At 43.8% G+C, this 15041-nt stretch overlaps 1 protein-coding gene across 13 annotated transcripts in view; it reads left to right on the top strand.

The window, feature by feature from the left end:
- LOC147123103 (LIM domain-binding protein 2) overlaps nucleotides 1-15041 on the top strand; it is a 547106-nt gene that overhangs the window by 420724 nt on the left and 111341 nt on the right. For all 13 annotated transcript variants that reach the window (XM_085966645.1, XM_085966709.1, XM_085966713.1 and 10 more), the window contains one exon: nucleotides 3999-4171. In XM_085966645.1, the coding sequence (XP_085822771.1) occupies nucleotides 3999-4171 (173 nt within the window). The remainder of the gene's footprint in view (nucleotides 1-3998; nucleotides 4172-15041) is intronic.

The raw sequence follows: 15041 nt of genomic DNA, 5'->3' as shown, positions 1-15041 counted from the left end.
TCAATTCAACCCATATTGCCTCGTTTGATGATCCCTCCAACATATCATCCTTCCTCACAGCTGTAATAGATTTTTTAATCAATACTGCGACCCCCCCTCCCTTTTTACCTCCCTCTCTATCCCGTCTGAAAATCCTGTAACCAGGAATGTTGAGCTGCCATACCTGCCCCTCTTTCAGCCACGTCTCTGTAATAGCCATAATATCATAGTCCCAAGTATCTACCTGTGCCCTCAGCTCATCTGCCTTGTTCGCTATACTCCTTGCATTGAAGTATATACCATTTAGTTCAGGGAAACCTCCTTGTTGACTACTATCTAGCCCTTGATTCCTCTGTCCTTCCAATTTACTTTCTACGTTTTTGTTTTCCAATTCCAGTTTTTCTTCCCTCCCTATTGACTCTATACTTAGGTTCCCAGCCCCCTGCCAAGCTAATTTAAACCCTCCCCAACAGCACTAGCAAACCCTTCTGCGAGGATATCGGTCCCGTTCCCGTTGAGGTGCAACCCGTTTGGCTTGTAGAGGTCCCACCTTCCCCAGAAATGGTTCCAATTCCTCAGGAATCTAAAGCCCTCCCTCCTACACCATCTCTCCAGCCACGCATTCACCTGCTCTATCTTCCTATTTCTGTACTCACTACACGTGGCACTGGTAGTAATCCGGAGATTACTACCTTTGAGGTCCTGCTTTTTAACCTCTTTCCTAGCTCCCTAAACTCTGCCTGCAGGACCTGATCCCTCTTCCTACCTATGTCGTTGGTTCCGATATGGACCACGACCTCTGGCTGTTCACCCTCCCCCCTCAGAATGCCCTGCAGCCGTTCAGTGACAGCCTTGACCCTGGAACCAGGGAGGCAACTTAGCATCCTGGAGTCACATCTGCGGCCGCAGAAACGCCTGTCTGCTCCCCTAACTATTGAATCCCCTATCACTATTGCTCTCCCTCTCCTTTCCCCCCCCCCGCCCCCCCCTACCTGTGCAGCTGAGCCTTCCGTGGTGCTGTGGACTTGGCTCTGGCTGCACTCCCCAGAGAAACCATCACCCTCACCAGTACTCAGCACCGAATACTGGTTGGTGAGCAAGATGGGCTCAGGGGACTCCTGCACTACTTGCCTGGTCCTCCTCTTCTGTCTGACGGTCTCCCATTCCCTCTCTGCCTGCACACTCTTAAACTGCAGGGTGACCACCTCCCGAAACGTGCTATCCACGTAGCTCTCAGCCTCACGGATGCACAGCAGTGACTGCAGCCGCCGCTTAAGCTCCATAACCCGGTGCTCGAGCTGCTGTAGCTGGCGACACTTCCCACACATGTGGTCGTCCAGACCACGGGAGGTGTCCAGGATGTGCATTCAACGGTGTGAGCTGCCCTGCCATACCTCTAATTAACAGACTATTTACTAAACTAGCTGGAATAAACTTTAAAACTTTAAGAAAGCCAAGTAAAAACATTTACTAGATACTCACCAATCAGCTCCCTCTTTTTGAACGTTTAGTTTTTAATCCCAGCTCTTAATTTAAAACCAATGCCCAAGATAAGGAGAGAAATACTGACCAACCAATCACTTCCCTGCTTTCCCATGACGTCACTCCTTGTTTTTTTTGTCAGGTCCGCTTCCTCAGCTCTCGGGCCTCGCGCTGCCGCGCTCTTTATATCCTCAGGCTCCGCTCTCGCTCCCTCTCAGGTCCGTTGCCTCCACTCTCTATTTACAGAATGATTCCTAATTAGGACTGGACATCCTATGGTAATATCTGCAAAATAATACAAATCTGAAAAAATATATAGTGGACAACAAATATTCAATATGCAAGGGCTGTAATAGATAAAACTCAACATAATGAACCATTAGTTTGTGTACACAGCAAAAACAGTTCCACATAGGCTAACTGCTGTTGCTGACTAATCCATGCCGTGCTATTCTTTATAATTGAAAAGCCAAGGCTGAAGGGCCTGGGCCCATGTGCAGAACACCATCAAGTTTGAAAAGAGAAGAGAAGACGGTGTAAATGATGCACGGGAGATGAAGCCAAGCAAGGCAGAGAAAGAAGTGGAAGATTGTGTGAAAGAAGCTTTTACAGCAAAATAAATTAGCATCCCAGAGGTCCAGAGGCCAGCAGTTAATAGGCAAGAACTGCCAACTTTATGTAGCCTCGTCGTTATCCTGCAGCAAGACAGGATGACAGGGCAAAGATGATGATCTTGATGTTGATTCCTTCTTGAAGAAGCATGTTGTACATGTTGCTCTATTTGAAAGAAAGGACAAAAGCTTCAGTAAAAAAGATTTGAATCTTGTTCCAAGTACACTGCAGGGGACCATTGTACTGATGTGATTACATACATAAGATCTTACGTTATTAATAATCCTTTACAAGTATGCAAGATCAAGAGTCATGAGTGACCTGTATGACTCTCTATAAAGCATAAGGAATGGTACAATGTTCTCTAGAATACCTCTCATAAGGCAGACCATTCAGTATTAACTAATTCCAGTCAGAAATATAAATCATACAGCGTTACTGCACCCTTGTAAAATGGCAGAGCGTGTTATTTCTCAGTCATATCCTCTCTTCATATCAGTTAACCCCATTTTAACCCTTGCCTAACAGCATAATATTGGAAAATATCCGTTTCTTCCTGTTACATCTGAATTATTACGGAAAAAGTTGGTACCCAAAATGGTGATGATGGTGGAAAATGTGTTGGGATAAAACTTTCAGCAGGGGGAATAAACAGAAAACTATATTGGGCTGTAATTTGCGGCCCCTACGGGTACGTACATGGTGCATACACGCCCGTCAAGGCCACGCAAGTTCCGGGTTTAGGCATGCAAAGCACATGCGCGAAAAGTCAGAACTTGCGATCTCTCAAGAATCTTCTTGACAGATGATCCGCATTTCTGGGAAAAGGGCATCTGGGGGCAGAGAGTTGGGCTATTCTGCCCAGCAAATGCCCGTGAAATTCTTAGGCCTGGTAAAAGTTTAAGAAAACATAAAAATAAATTTTTATCAATTATTTATGCATTAAAAAAACTGTACAATAAGGTAAGTGTATTTTTAGCCCCTTTAAAACAATTTATTTTTCAAAAAATAAATTTTTGTTTTAAATATTTAATTAAATGGCATTTTAATTCATTTTAAATATGTAATTTGAAAAAAATTTATTTGATGTGTACATGTATTTTTGGGGGTATTCTCATTCATGCTTATGGGGTTTCCATTCATAAGCATGAATGGGGATTCCCTTCTTTCATTCGTTGGGCTGGCTCACGTGATTCCAGGGGTGCTTGTGAACCGCCTGCGCTCTGGGATACTTGGGCCTCTACCCATGGGTACCCAGAAAGGCCCAGGACCGCAAATCTCCATACCTCCCGGACCACCAGGTACGCGGGCATTTTATTTGTGGATCGGAGGCATTTCCCCGCGGGAAGCTTCCGACCGCAAAGTCAGGGCCATAATTTTTAAAAGCTAGTGTTTAGTAGAATGTTCACAGCTGTAACTACAATGTTGGGATTCAAATGACCACAAACTCTCCTATGGTCTGTGACATTGTCTGAACCACTGTTAATACATATTTGTAGCTTTTGTCCCTTGTTTGTGTATTGGGATTCAACCAAAATCTCATAGTAAAGTGATAATCACCTCTCATTCCAAGAGTACAGTAAGTTGTGGTGTTTGCATATCATAAAAAAGGAAGTATTCAGAGCAAATAGTATCGAAATTAGTGGAACTTCATTTTTTAAAAATAAAGTAATATATACTGCAAGATGAAAGGCGAACATCACACCTACATGCAATATTTTATGATTTGAAACCAAGGTGACTTATGTTTTGCTTTCACTGAGATTTTGATGCAGATAGGTATAATACGTCAGTGTGACTTAGACATTTTTTAAACCTGACTGGTGTATTTCATATTTTGAACATATTAAAAACAGCCAAGAACTAGGAGATTGAGTAATCCACACTTACCTCCTTCTCTTTCTTTGTGATTTTCTCTTCAACAGCTATCGGAAGAACCCTTATTCCTCGTTATTTCAGTACAATCTTTGAGGGGGGAGTAACAGACCTTTACTATGTTCTTAAGCACTCGAAGGAGTCTTACCACAATTCATCCATCACACTAGACTGTGATCAGTGTACTATGGTCACCCAGCATGGCAAACCCATGTTTACAAAGGTAAGAGAAAGAAGGAAAAATGTGAGGAAGAAGAAGAAAAATATATATTTTATGGAGGATGGCAAATCATAAACAAATTAACCATTTTGGAATATTCTGAGAGACATCATATCATTTTATGTACTAATGTGATATGCTGGGAGGTCACACACCATTTATTTTAAGCCAGATAATCCATGTCATCATCCAATGGCAGCAGCAAAAAGAAATTATGAGACTAAGAGGTTACAAATCAAATACTGACCGGGCAGTAGAGATTTCCAAGCAGTGAATCAGCCTTAAGCTTCAGGTGACCAACAGACTTGCTTCACTTCCATGGTTATATGACAGCCTTAGTTAGATCACTGCTTTGTAATCCACACCTCTCACTCATATGAACAGGCGTAGTCTGTTCTGCCATTCAATTAGATCATGGCTGATCTGTACCTCAACTTCATTTACCCACCTTTACTCCATATCCAAACATTTTAGAAACAAATCTGGGTTTGTTTCCGCTAGGTTGCGCTCTTTTTTGCAACGAAATTGGTCAAACTAGTGCAAATTAAATCGAGGCAATTCAAGTTCAAGTTATGTCCAGCGCAAATTGAGTTTTGGTGCTTTTGCGCTGGTTTAATAAACATCGTGCTGGAAGCTGGCCCCGCCCACAAAACAGGCCTCGCTCCCAGAGCGAATTAATCACCGTGATGATTTTCCGCTAATTACGCCCGTTTGCAGCCCTTTGAGGGGGCTCTTAAAATTAAGCTTTTTTTAGGCGCAAGGGTACTAATGGGCACCTATTAAAGCCGTGAAATATTAAAAAATATTTAGTTTACTAAGAAACTGACAACTGTATATCAATATAACTAGCAAATATAACTAGTATAGTTGTTAAAGTAGTTTTCAGTTATTTAAAATCAGATTACTCACAGGTGGTGGTGACTAGACACTCTGATTAAAAGGGCTTTTTTATGATAAACCCATTTTCAGCTGTATTAATAAAACTGCACCGTGTTACCACTCTTAAATAAATCAAAGAATATTTTTTAATGCCAGGGGAAAAAATAAACAGTTAGGTTTTAAAACGCTGCCGATTTCCCTGGTTCGTGGAAGATTTTATGTTTGTGACTATGCAAATGAGTTTGAGCGGAAACCTGAACCATAATTTCAGTGCAGAAAGCTAGCGCAATTTGTGCCAGATTGCCGATTGTGCCTAAAAACCGAAACTCTACCACATGTTTCTTAGCATGAGCAGAAAATAGTTTTCTTTCCAAGCTGCACTGAATGAGGTGAGACTTGTTCCCAGGCCTCTGCCTTTGCTGCTCTACAACTGGCCATGAGGAAGTGCATGAGAAAGGGAGGGTTGCCTCGACCTACTTATTTTCTACTTATCTCTGTGGGAAAATTGCCACAAACTCTCGTCTTACAGCATACACTCAATTTTCTATTCTTTGAAGGGCTGATGTTTGTATAAAAATTTTTAATGGGAAAATCAAATCAAACAATATGGAGATGAATATTGGAATCTTGCACATAGGAAAGTACAGGACTGCAAAAGACTATCTGCTCAGTTACAAAAACTAGTGGCCCTTAATCTCCCACTCCTTTAAATATCTACCAATTCTCCCTTAAAATTTTCCATACTTCTGCTTCCAATTTAGAAACTCCATTCCACATGTTCACTACTTTCTGCATAAATTAATTAAATCTTCAATTCCCTGTGCACCTCCCTTTTCTAAGCTTGAGATGTGCCCCCTGGCTCTAGAGTTTGTGGCAACTTTGAATATATTATTGGGGTTAAATTTCTCTATTCCCTTAAGCATCCTGAATACTTGAATATTATCTCCTCCGAGACTCATTCTCTCCTTATACCTCAGGTGATTTAAATTTGGTATTAACTTGGTTGTATGTATTTTTAAAAAATGTAACCCCTTTTCTTTAACACCTTGGTAACTCTGCCCGCATCCACATGGTCGAGAAAAGCAGGTCGGTTGGGCTTCATGGAAAACTGCGAAAGCCTAGTGAGAAAAAGTGGTTACATTTAAAATGTCCAGATACTGCTGTGAAGAGCAGTTACCTTTTTGTGCAAGTATGCAATATTTTTGCATTCTTGATTAGAATTTTTGGACTTTAGAAACACATCCACTTAGTAAAATGTTTTAAATGTGCTATTTTATGCTAAGCAGCTAAATTGTGTTACTTTATATCCTACAGCCTTATATGGGCACCCTATTAAAGCTGAAGTAAGATAAAATTGTTAATTTAATCCTTTAACCTGTTGAGAAATGTTACAATGTTTTAGCACCAATATCGAACACACCTTACTCTGAAAACCAAGAAATGTTTGTTTTTAAACCTAACTACATTTTCTTAACTAAAAAAGTCAACATGAAACCTTTTTTTTACAAATGTTGTTTGAATAAAAAATGTGCCGCACTCCCAGCGGCTTCTCGGTAAATGCACGGCATGATGTGGTGCTGAGCAATATAGAGCAGAAGGTGATGAGTTCAGTTCCTGGTTTGTGCTGTGCTAGCTGATTGCAGCAGGGGCAAAAGTTAGGACATGAGAATTGGCCTCAGCATCCCTGGGCTAAAGTGGGTGAAACTTAGCAGGGTTTCCATTGCTGATCATAACTCAGCAACTGCTGCTAAAAACTGCATGGGTATGGACATTGGGTGAGTAGATCAGCTAATTCAACACAGTCTCCGCATTAAACCTAGGACTCCTTTGGTCTGTATGGCTTAGCACCGTGACAGGCCATTTCAAAGGGAACACTTTTTATCCTTGTTCTGTGCACAATCCAACTGATCAAATAAATCATCATTGCTTTTTGGAAGATTGAAATCAACATGATTTTTTTTTTAAACAGGCTGCAGCCTTAATTTTGCGGTGATCCCTGTGGATTAGTTCTGTAGGAATTTCATTTTCAGAAATGCTAAACAGTCTTTTTAAAATGTTTTGTGGCTGCTTGCAGGAATGTTGCAAGTTGGACTTCCAAATTTCACAAAGCAGTCCTTAAGAACATAAGAAAAAGGAGCAGGAGTAGGCCATTTGGCCCTTCGAGCCTGCTCCGCCATTCAATAAGATCATGGCTGATTTTCTACCTCATCTCCACTTTCCTGAACTATCCCCATATCCCTTGATTCCCTTAATATTCAAAAGTCTATCGATCTCTGTCTTGAACATACTCAACGACTGAGTCTCCACAGCTCTCTGGGGTAAAGAATTCCAAAGATTCACCACCCTCTGAGTGAAGAATTTTCTCCTCATCTCAGTCCTAAATGGCCGACCTCTTATTCTGAGACTGTGACCCCCTGGTTCTAGACTCCCCAGCCAGGGGAAACATCCTCCCTACATCTACCCTGTCAAGCCCTGCAAGAATTTTGTATGTTTCAATGAGATCACCTCTCATTCTTCTAAACTCTAGAGAATATAGGCCTAGTCTACTCAGTCTGTCCTCATAGGACAATTCCCCCATCCCAAGAATCAGTCTGGTGAACCTTCAATGCACTCCCTGTATGGCAAGTATATCCTTCCTTAGATAAGGAGACCAAAACTGTACACAATACTCCAGGTGTGGTCTCACCAGGGCCCTATATAGTTGCAGTAAGACGTCTTTCCTCTTATACTCAAATCCTCTTGCAATAAAGTCCAACAGACCATTTGCTTTCCTAATTGCTTTTTTAACTTTCAGTGATTCGTATACAAGGACACACAGGTCCTTCTGAACACCAACATTTCCCACTCTCACGATTTAAAAAATACTCTGCTTTTCTATTTTTTCTACCAAAGTGTATAACTTCACATTTCTCCACATTATATTCCATTTGCCATGTTCTTGCCCACTCACATAGTCTGTCTATATCCCCTTGAAGCCTCCTTGCATCCTCCTCACAACTTACATTCCCACCCAGCTTTGTATCATCAGCAAATTTGGATATATTACATTTGGTCCCCTCATCCGAATCATTGATGTAGATTGTGAATAGCTGAGGCCCAAGCACTGATCCTTGCGGTACCCCACTAGTTACAGCCTGCCAACCTGAAAATGACCCATTTATTCCTACTCTCTGTTTTTTGTCTGTTAACCAATCCTCAATCCATGCTAGTATATTACCCCCAATCCCATGAGCCCTAATTTTGATTAATAACCTCTTGTGTGGCACCTTATCGAATGCCTTCTGAAAATCCAGATGCACCACATCCACTGGTTCCCCCTTATCTATTCTGCTAGTTTCAACCTCAAAAACCTCTAATAGATTTGTCAAACACGATTTCCCTTTCATAGATCCGTGTTGACTCTGCCCAATCCTATTATTATTTTCTAAGTGCCCTGTTACCACGTCCTTAATAATAGATTCTAGCATTTTCCCTACTACTGATGTCAGGCTAACTGGTCTGTAGTTCCCTGTTTTCTCTCTCTCTCCTTTCTTAAATAGTGGGGTTACATTTGCTACCTTCCAATCTGCAGGAACCGTTCTAGAATCTATGGAATTTTGGAAAATGACAACCAATGCATCCACTATCTCTATAGCCAACTCTTTCTAAACCCTAGGATGTAGGCCATCAGGTCCAGGAGGTTTATCAGCTTTCAATCCCATTAATTACTCCAGTACTACTTTTTTACTAATAGTAATTTCTCTCAGTTCCTCATTCTCACTAGACACTTGGTTGTTCACTATTTCCAGGAAGTTTCTTGCGTCTTCTTCCGTGAAGACAGACACAAAAGGCTGGATTTTGCTAGGGCCGGGGAGGCGGGATTGGAGGCGTGTGGGGGATAAAAATCGCAAAACTGGCGTGCGGGCCCAAACCCGCCTCCATCCCGCCTCCACGCAATTTTCCTAAATTCGTGTCTGCTGGTCCCGACTCCGTCCCGCCTCCAGGAGGCAGGATAGGCCCTTAAGGCCCTTAACAAGCCCTCAATTGGCTCTATAATCCCATTTTCCTAACCAGTTGCAAGTTTAATCGTTTTCCCACGTGAAACACGCCTGGTGGGAAACACACATCTGAAACGTGGTGGGAGCACAACTGGCTTGCGGAGTAGCAGCTGCAGCTCAACCATTAAATGGCAGATTTGAACAGGCTTTAATTGCAGGTGGCATAACTTTGCTCTCTCAGGTCTGGGGGATCTTTCAGAAGGCATACCCACAGCTCTGGAAGTTTGCAGCCTGACAACCATCTCCAGTGTGACCTCCTGGGAAACCCCTTTCGCCACCTTCACTGAGCGCTTCCTCAACTGAGGCATCTACCAGAAGCATGGGAGCCATTTTTGTCCTGCCCTTCTGGATATTACATGAGGCCGCCCAACAGCAGCAGCAACAACAGTTGCGCCAAGCTGCTGCTGCCCCACCTGAGGATGCACAGGCCAGAAGGGGCCAGCGCATGGAAGGCCGTCGGCGCAGGAGATACCCCCCAAACAGGGTCTACAGACGCAGGGTCAGCTACCTCAACATGTCTGAGCAGCAGTGCCAAAGGCGGCTCCGACTTTCGCGAGAGATAGTGGCTGACATCTGCACAATGCTGCAGCAAGACCTGGAGCCCAGAGGAGCAGCTGGACACCCCTTATCAGTGGCCGTCAAAGTCACCATCGCACTCAACTTTTTTGCCTCAGGCTCATTCCAGGGATCAGCGACAGACATCAGCGGCATCTCCCAGGCGGCCGCACACACCTGCATCAAGCAGGTAACCGATGCCCTCTTTGCCATCGCGCACAATCACATCCATTTCACCAAGGATCGAGCAAGTGTCATGGCGAGAGCGGTTGGATTTGCTAATCTTGCAGGCTTTCCAAGGGTGCACGGCATCGTTGATTGCACACATGTGGCCCTTAAGGCTCCCCATCGCAATCCTGGTATTTTTGTCAACTGCAAGGGCTTCCACTCCCTCAACGTTCAGCTGGTGTGTGACCACAAGAAGGAAATTTTGCATGTTTGTGCCAAGTACCCTGGCAGTTGCCATGACTCCTTCATACTGCGCCAGTCTACTGTGCCTCCGCTATTCAGTCCGCCACACCAACTTAACGGATGGCTACTTGGAGACTGATGCGCTATCAATTACTCATAAAAGACTGAGAGTTAAGAGAGTAACTAAAGGCTTTTATTAGCAAAGAACAGAGCATGCCTCTCGTGGTTGACTGGGTTCCAAGAAGGCAGGGGGCTGCAGGTCAATCACCTTTATACCCGGCCATTCCCCCGGGGGTTGTAGCTGGTGGTCCTGCTTGTAGCGATACCTCTCGAGAGCAGGTACTGCCGGAGTTCGTCACTCATAAAGGATGAGCCCCTGTCGCTATGAATATAGCTAGGGAAACCGAACAAGGCGAAGAGGTCATTCAGACATTTAATGACCGTGGTACTGGTCATGTCTGAGCAAGGGATGGCAAACGGGAAACGGGAGTACTCATCAATTATGTTGAGGAAGTACACATTGCGGTCGGAGGAGGGCTCTCGTGGTTGACTGGGTTCCAAGAAGGCAGGGGGCTGCAGGTCAATCACCTTTATACCTGGGCCTGTGTGGGTGGAGCCAGCCGAGACATGTTGAGGCATGCATAGGTACAACAGTGTGTATCAACAACAACAACAACAACAGTGGTTTACCACAGAGACAAGGGCTATCCCTTGAGGACGTGGCTATTGACGCCGCTGAGGAGGCCAGCCAACGCAGCTGAGGAGAACTACAACTCCAGCCACCTTTCCACCAGAGCCATGATCAAGCAGACCATTGGTCTGCTGAAGATGCGCTTCAGATGCCTGGATAGGTCAGGTGGAGCCCTGCAATACTCAGCAGCCAGGGTCTCCAGAATCGTTGTGGTTTGCTGTGTGCTTCACAACATGGCACAGCGTCGTGGCTTGCAGATGGCCGAGGACCAAGTGGCTCCTGACATATCCTCCTCAGATGAGGAGGAGGAGGAGGGGGAGGAGGAGAGCGAAGACGAACATCTTGCAGAGGCTCATCAACCAGCGGCAGCAGTGCGCGAGAACATTGGTGGCCGGCATGCAAGGAACGCGCTCATATTGGGCAGATTTGCTGAGCCTCGCCCATGAGGGACTATTGCCTCGCACCCTTTTACCTGAGCACTGACAATAGCCAGGAACTAGCTGACTTCTAGCGATGTGACCACCATACTGACCTCAAAGTGAAAGTCCCATTCGCGAAATGACACACGCCACAACTACAGCAGTAGCCAACAGATGATTTATTACCATTATTCTGATGGCTTTCAACCATAACACATTAAATTCCACCCAAGTGACTACCCTTGTGACTATTTGTGCAGTTTCTTTCTCTTACGCGTGCTCCTACGTAGTGGTTCCCCAGTGGCATCAGCAGATGTGGAGGCCCCTTGCTCACTTCCTTGCTGCTCCTGTCTGGGCACCTTTGACGGGCGTCCTCTGGGGTTGCGAGCCTGTAAGGGCTGCGCAACAGTCTGCTGCTCCTGCGGCTGTGCAGGGGTTGAGACGCCGATCTCACTTGGGTGCTGACTCAGGTGGGGCTCTGACCGAGGACTTGTCAGTGGCATGGAAGTTTGAGCGCTTGGAGAGGAGCCCCCACCTCCTTGTTCTCTGCCACCATCAGCCACACAGCCTTGGTTTGCTGGGGTGGCTTCTTCCTCCCCGAGGAGGGGAAGAGCACCTCCCTGCTCTCTGTCGCTCCCTCCACCAATGCCTGGAGGGCTGCCTCGTCAAATCTGGGGGATGCCTTACTCCGATGTGTCGCCATGATTGATGATGGTAGCAGCAGCTGCCAGGGCCAGAAGCTTGGCAGTCTGCTGAAGTGAGCAAGGCTTGTGGAAGCCCTTAAATGAAGCAGCAGTGATGATGTCATCGGAGGTGAGCTTCCCACCTGAAAAGCTCTCCGGCTAGGGGTTCCCACACGTGGGGAATCAATTGGGCTATAAAATCAAAATTGCATCAATTTCCCACATCGTTCAGGATTCGTGTGGGAAACACGAAATGTGGGGAACACGACCCCAACCCGCCCCCATAGCAAAATCCAGCCCAAAGTATTTGTTTGATTTCTCTGCCATTTCCTTATTCCTCATTATAATTTCTCCTGTCTCAGCCTGTAAGGGACCCACATTTACTTTCACTAATCTTTTCCTTTTTACATACCTATAGAAGCTTTTACAGTCTGTTTTTATGTCCCTCGCTAGTTTACTCTCATTCTATTTTCCCTTTCTTTATCAATTTCTTGGTCCTCCTTTGCTGAATTCTGAAATCCTCCCAATCCTCAGACTTACTACTCTTTTTGGCAGCATTATAAGGCTCTTCCTTTGATCTAATACTATCTTTAACTTCTCTTGTTAGCCATGGTTGGACCACTTTTCCTAGGGGGGTTTTGTGCCTTAAAGGAATGTATATTTGTTGTAAATGATGTATTAATTCTTTAAATGCTAGCTATTGCTCGTCCACTATTATATCTTTTAATGTAGTTTCCCAATCTACCTTAGCCAACTTGCCCCTCATACCTACGTAGTTTGCTTTGTTTAGATTTAAGACCCTAGTTTTGGCTTTAACTAAGTCACTTTCAAACTCAATATAAAATTCTATCATATTATGGTCACTCTTCCCTAAAGGCCCCTTTACAACAAGGTTATTAATTAACCCTTTCTCATTGCATAATACTAGATCTAAAATAGCCTGTTCCCTAGTTGGTTCCTCAACATACCGATCTAGAAAACTATATTGCATACATTCCATGAATTTGTCCTCCACACTATTACTGCAAATTTGGTTACCCAGTCTATATGTAGATTAAAGTCCCCCATGATTACTGTATAACCCTTGATACATGCTCCTCTAATTTCCTGATTTATACACTGCCCTACATTACAACTACTGTTTGGGGGCCTATAAACAACTCCCACCAATGTTTTCTGCCCTTTGCTGTTTCTTAGCTCCACCCAAACTGATTCTGCTTCTTGATTTTCGGAGCTAAGATCCTTTCGCTCTACTGTATTTATCCCATCCTTTATTATCAGGGCAACCCCACCTCCTTTTCCATTTTGCTTATCCCTTCTAAAAGTTATGTATCCTGGAATATTTAGTTCTCAACCTTGGCCACTTTGCAACCACGTCTCTGTTATGGCTATTAGATCAAACCTGTTAATTTCTATCTGCACGATTAATTCATCTATTTTGTTGCGAATGCTTCACGCATTCAGATATCGTGCCTTTACCTTTGACTTATTTCTCTTTTTCCCTGACATCATCTTAGTCACTGATGCCTTATTACCTTTGTTACTCTCTCAGTCCCTTCCTGACCCACTCTGATTTTTACCCAAAAACTCTACTCTGCTCTAGAGCCTTGACATTTCTCTCACTGCTTTTTAATTTACTCTTTCCTGAATCCTCCTGCCCCCCTTCATTAGTTTAACAGAGATAGTAACAAATACCTCAATTGCGTAATCTTTTCTTTGCTACTAAGATGACTACTAAGGGTAGCATTACTGGTTAAAGAAGGGATTAACACAATTGTAAGGAAGGATATTAGCTCTGATGATGTGGAATCTGTATGGGTAGAACTGAGAAATACCAAGGGGCAGAAAACGTTAGTGGGAGTGGTATATAGACCTCCAAACAGTAATGCGGAGGTTGGGGATGGCATTAAAAGGGAAATTAGAGAAGCGTGCAAAAAGGGCACTGCAGTCATCATGGGTGACTTTAATCTACATATAGATTGGGCTAACCAAATTAGTAACAATACTGTGGAGGAGGAATTCCTGGAGTGTTTACGGGATGGTTTCCTGGACCAATATGTCGAGGAACCAACCAGAGATCAGGCCATCTTAGACTGGGTATTATGTAACGAGAAAGGATTAATTAGCAATCTTGTTGTACGAGGCCCCTTGGGTCGGAGCGATCATAATATAATCGAATTCTTCATGAAGATGGAGAATGAAGTAGTTGACTCAGAGACTAGGGTCCTGAATTTAAATAAAGGAAACTACGATGGTCTGAGGCGCGAATTGGGTAGGATTGATTGGGGAATGTCACTCAAAGGGTTAACGGTGGATAGGCAATGGCAAACATTCAAAGACCGCATGGATGAACTACAAAATAAAACAGAAAAGGTGACTCAACCGTGGCTAACGAGGGAAATTATGGATAGCATAAGATCCAAGGAGAGGACATATCAATTGGCCAAAGAAAGCAGTAATCCAGAGGATCGGGAGCAGTTTAGGATTCAACAAAGGAAGACAAAGGGATTAATTAAGAAAGGGAAAATAGAATATGAGAGTAAGCTTGCAGTGAACATAAAAACTGACTGTAAAAACTTTTATAGATATGTGAAGAGAAAAAGATTGGTGAAGTCAAGCGTAGGTCCCTTGCAGTCAGAATCAGGGGAATTTATAATGGGGAACAAAGAAATGGCAGACCAATTAAATACATATTTTGGTTCTGTCTTCATAACCTCCCGGAAATGTCGGGGAACATAGGGTCTGATGAAAGGGAGGAACTGAAAGAAATCAGTATTTGTAGGGAAATGGTGTTAGGGAAATTGATGGGATTGAAGGCCGATAAATCCCCAGGGCCTGATAATCTACATCCTAGGGTACTTAAGGAAGTGGCCCTAGAAATCGTAGATGCATTGCTGGTCATCTTCCAACATTCGATGGAATCTGGAACAGTACCCATGGATTGGAGGGTAGCTAATGTTACCCCACTATTCAAAAAAGGTGGTAGAGAGAAAACGGGGAATTACAGCCTGACATCGGTAGTGGGGAAAATACGAGTCCATTATAAAAGATGTAATAGCAGAGCACTTGGAAAACAGTGACAGGATCGGACAAAGTCAACATGGATTTACAAAAGGTAAATCGTGCTTGACTAATGTACTGGAATTTTTTGAGGATGTAACTAGTAACATAGATAAGGGAGAACCAGTGGATGTGGTG

Source organism: Somniosus microcephalus, chromosome 2, assembly GCF_052327205.1.
Source record: "Somniosus microcephalus isolate GS21.2 chromosome 2, FLI_Smic_1.0, whole genome shotgun sequence".
In the NCBI taxonomy this organism is placed as follows: Eukaryota; Metazoa; Chordata; class Chondrichthyes; order Squaliformes; family Somniosidae; genus Somniosus; species Somniosus microcephalus.
The sequence above is the reverse complement of the archived record's forward strand: the minus strand, read 5'-3'. Positions and strand labels throughout refer to the sequence as shown.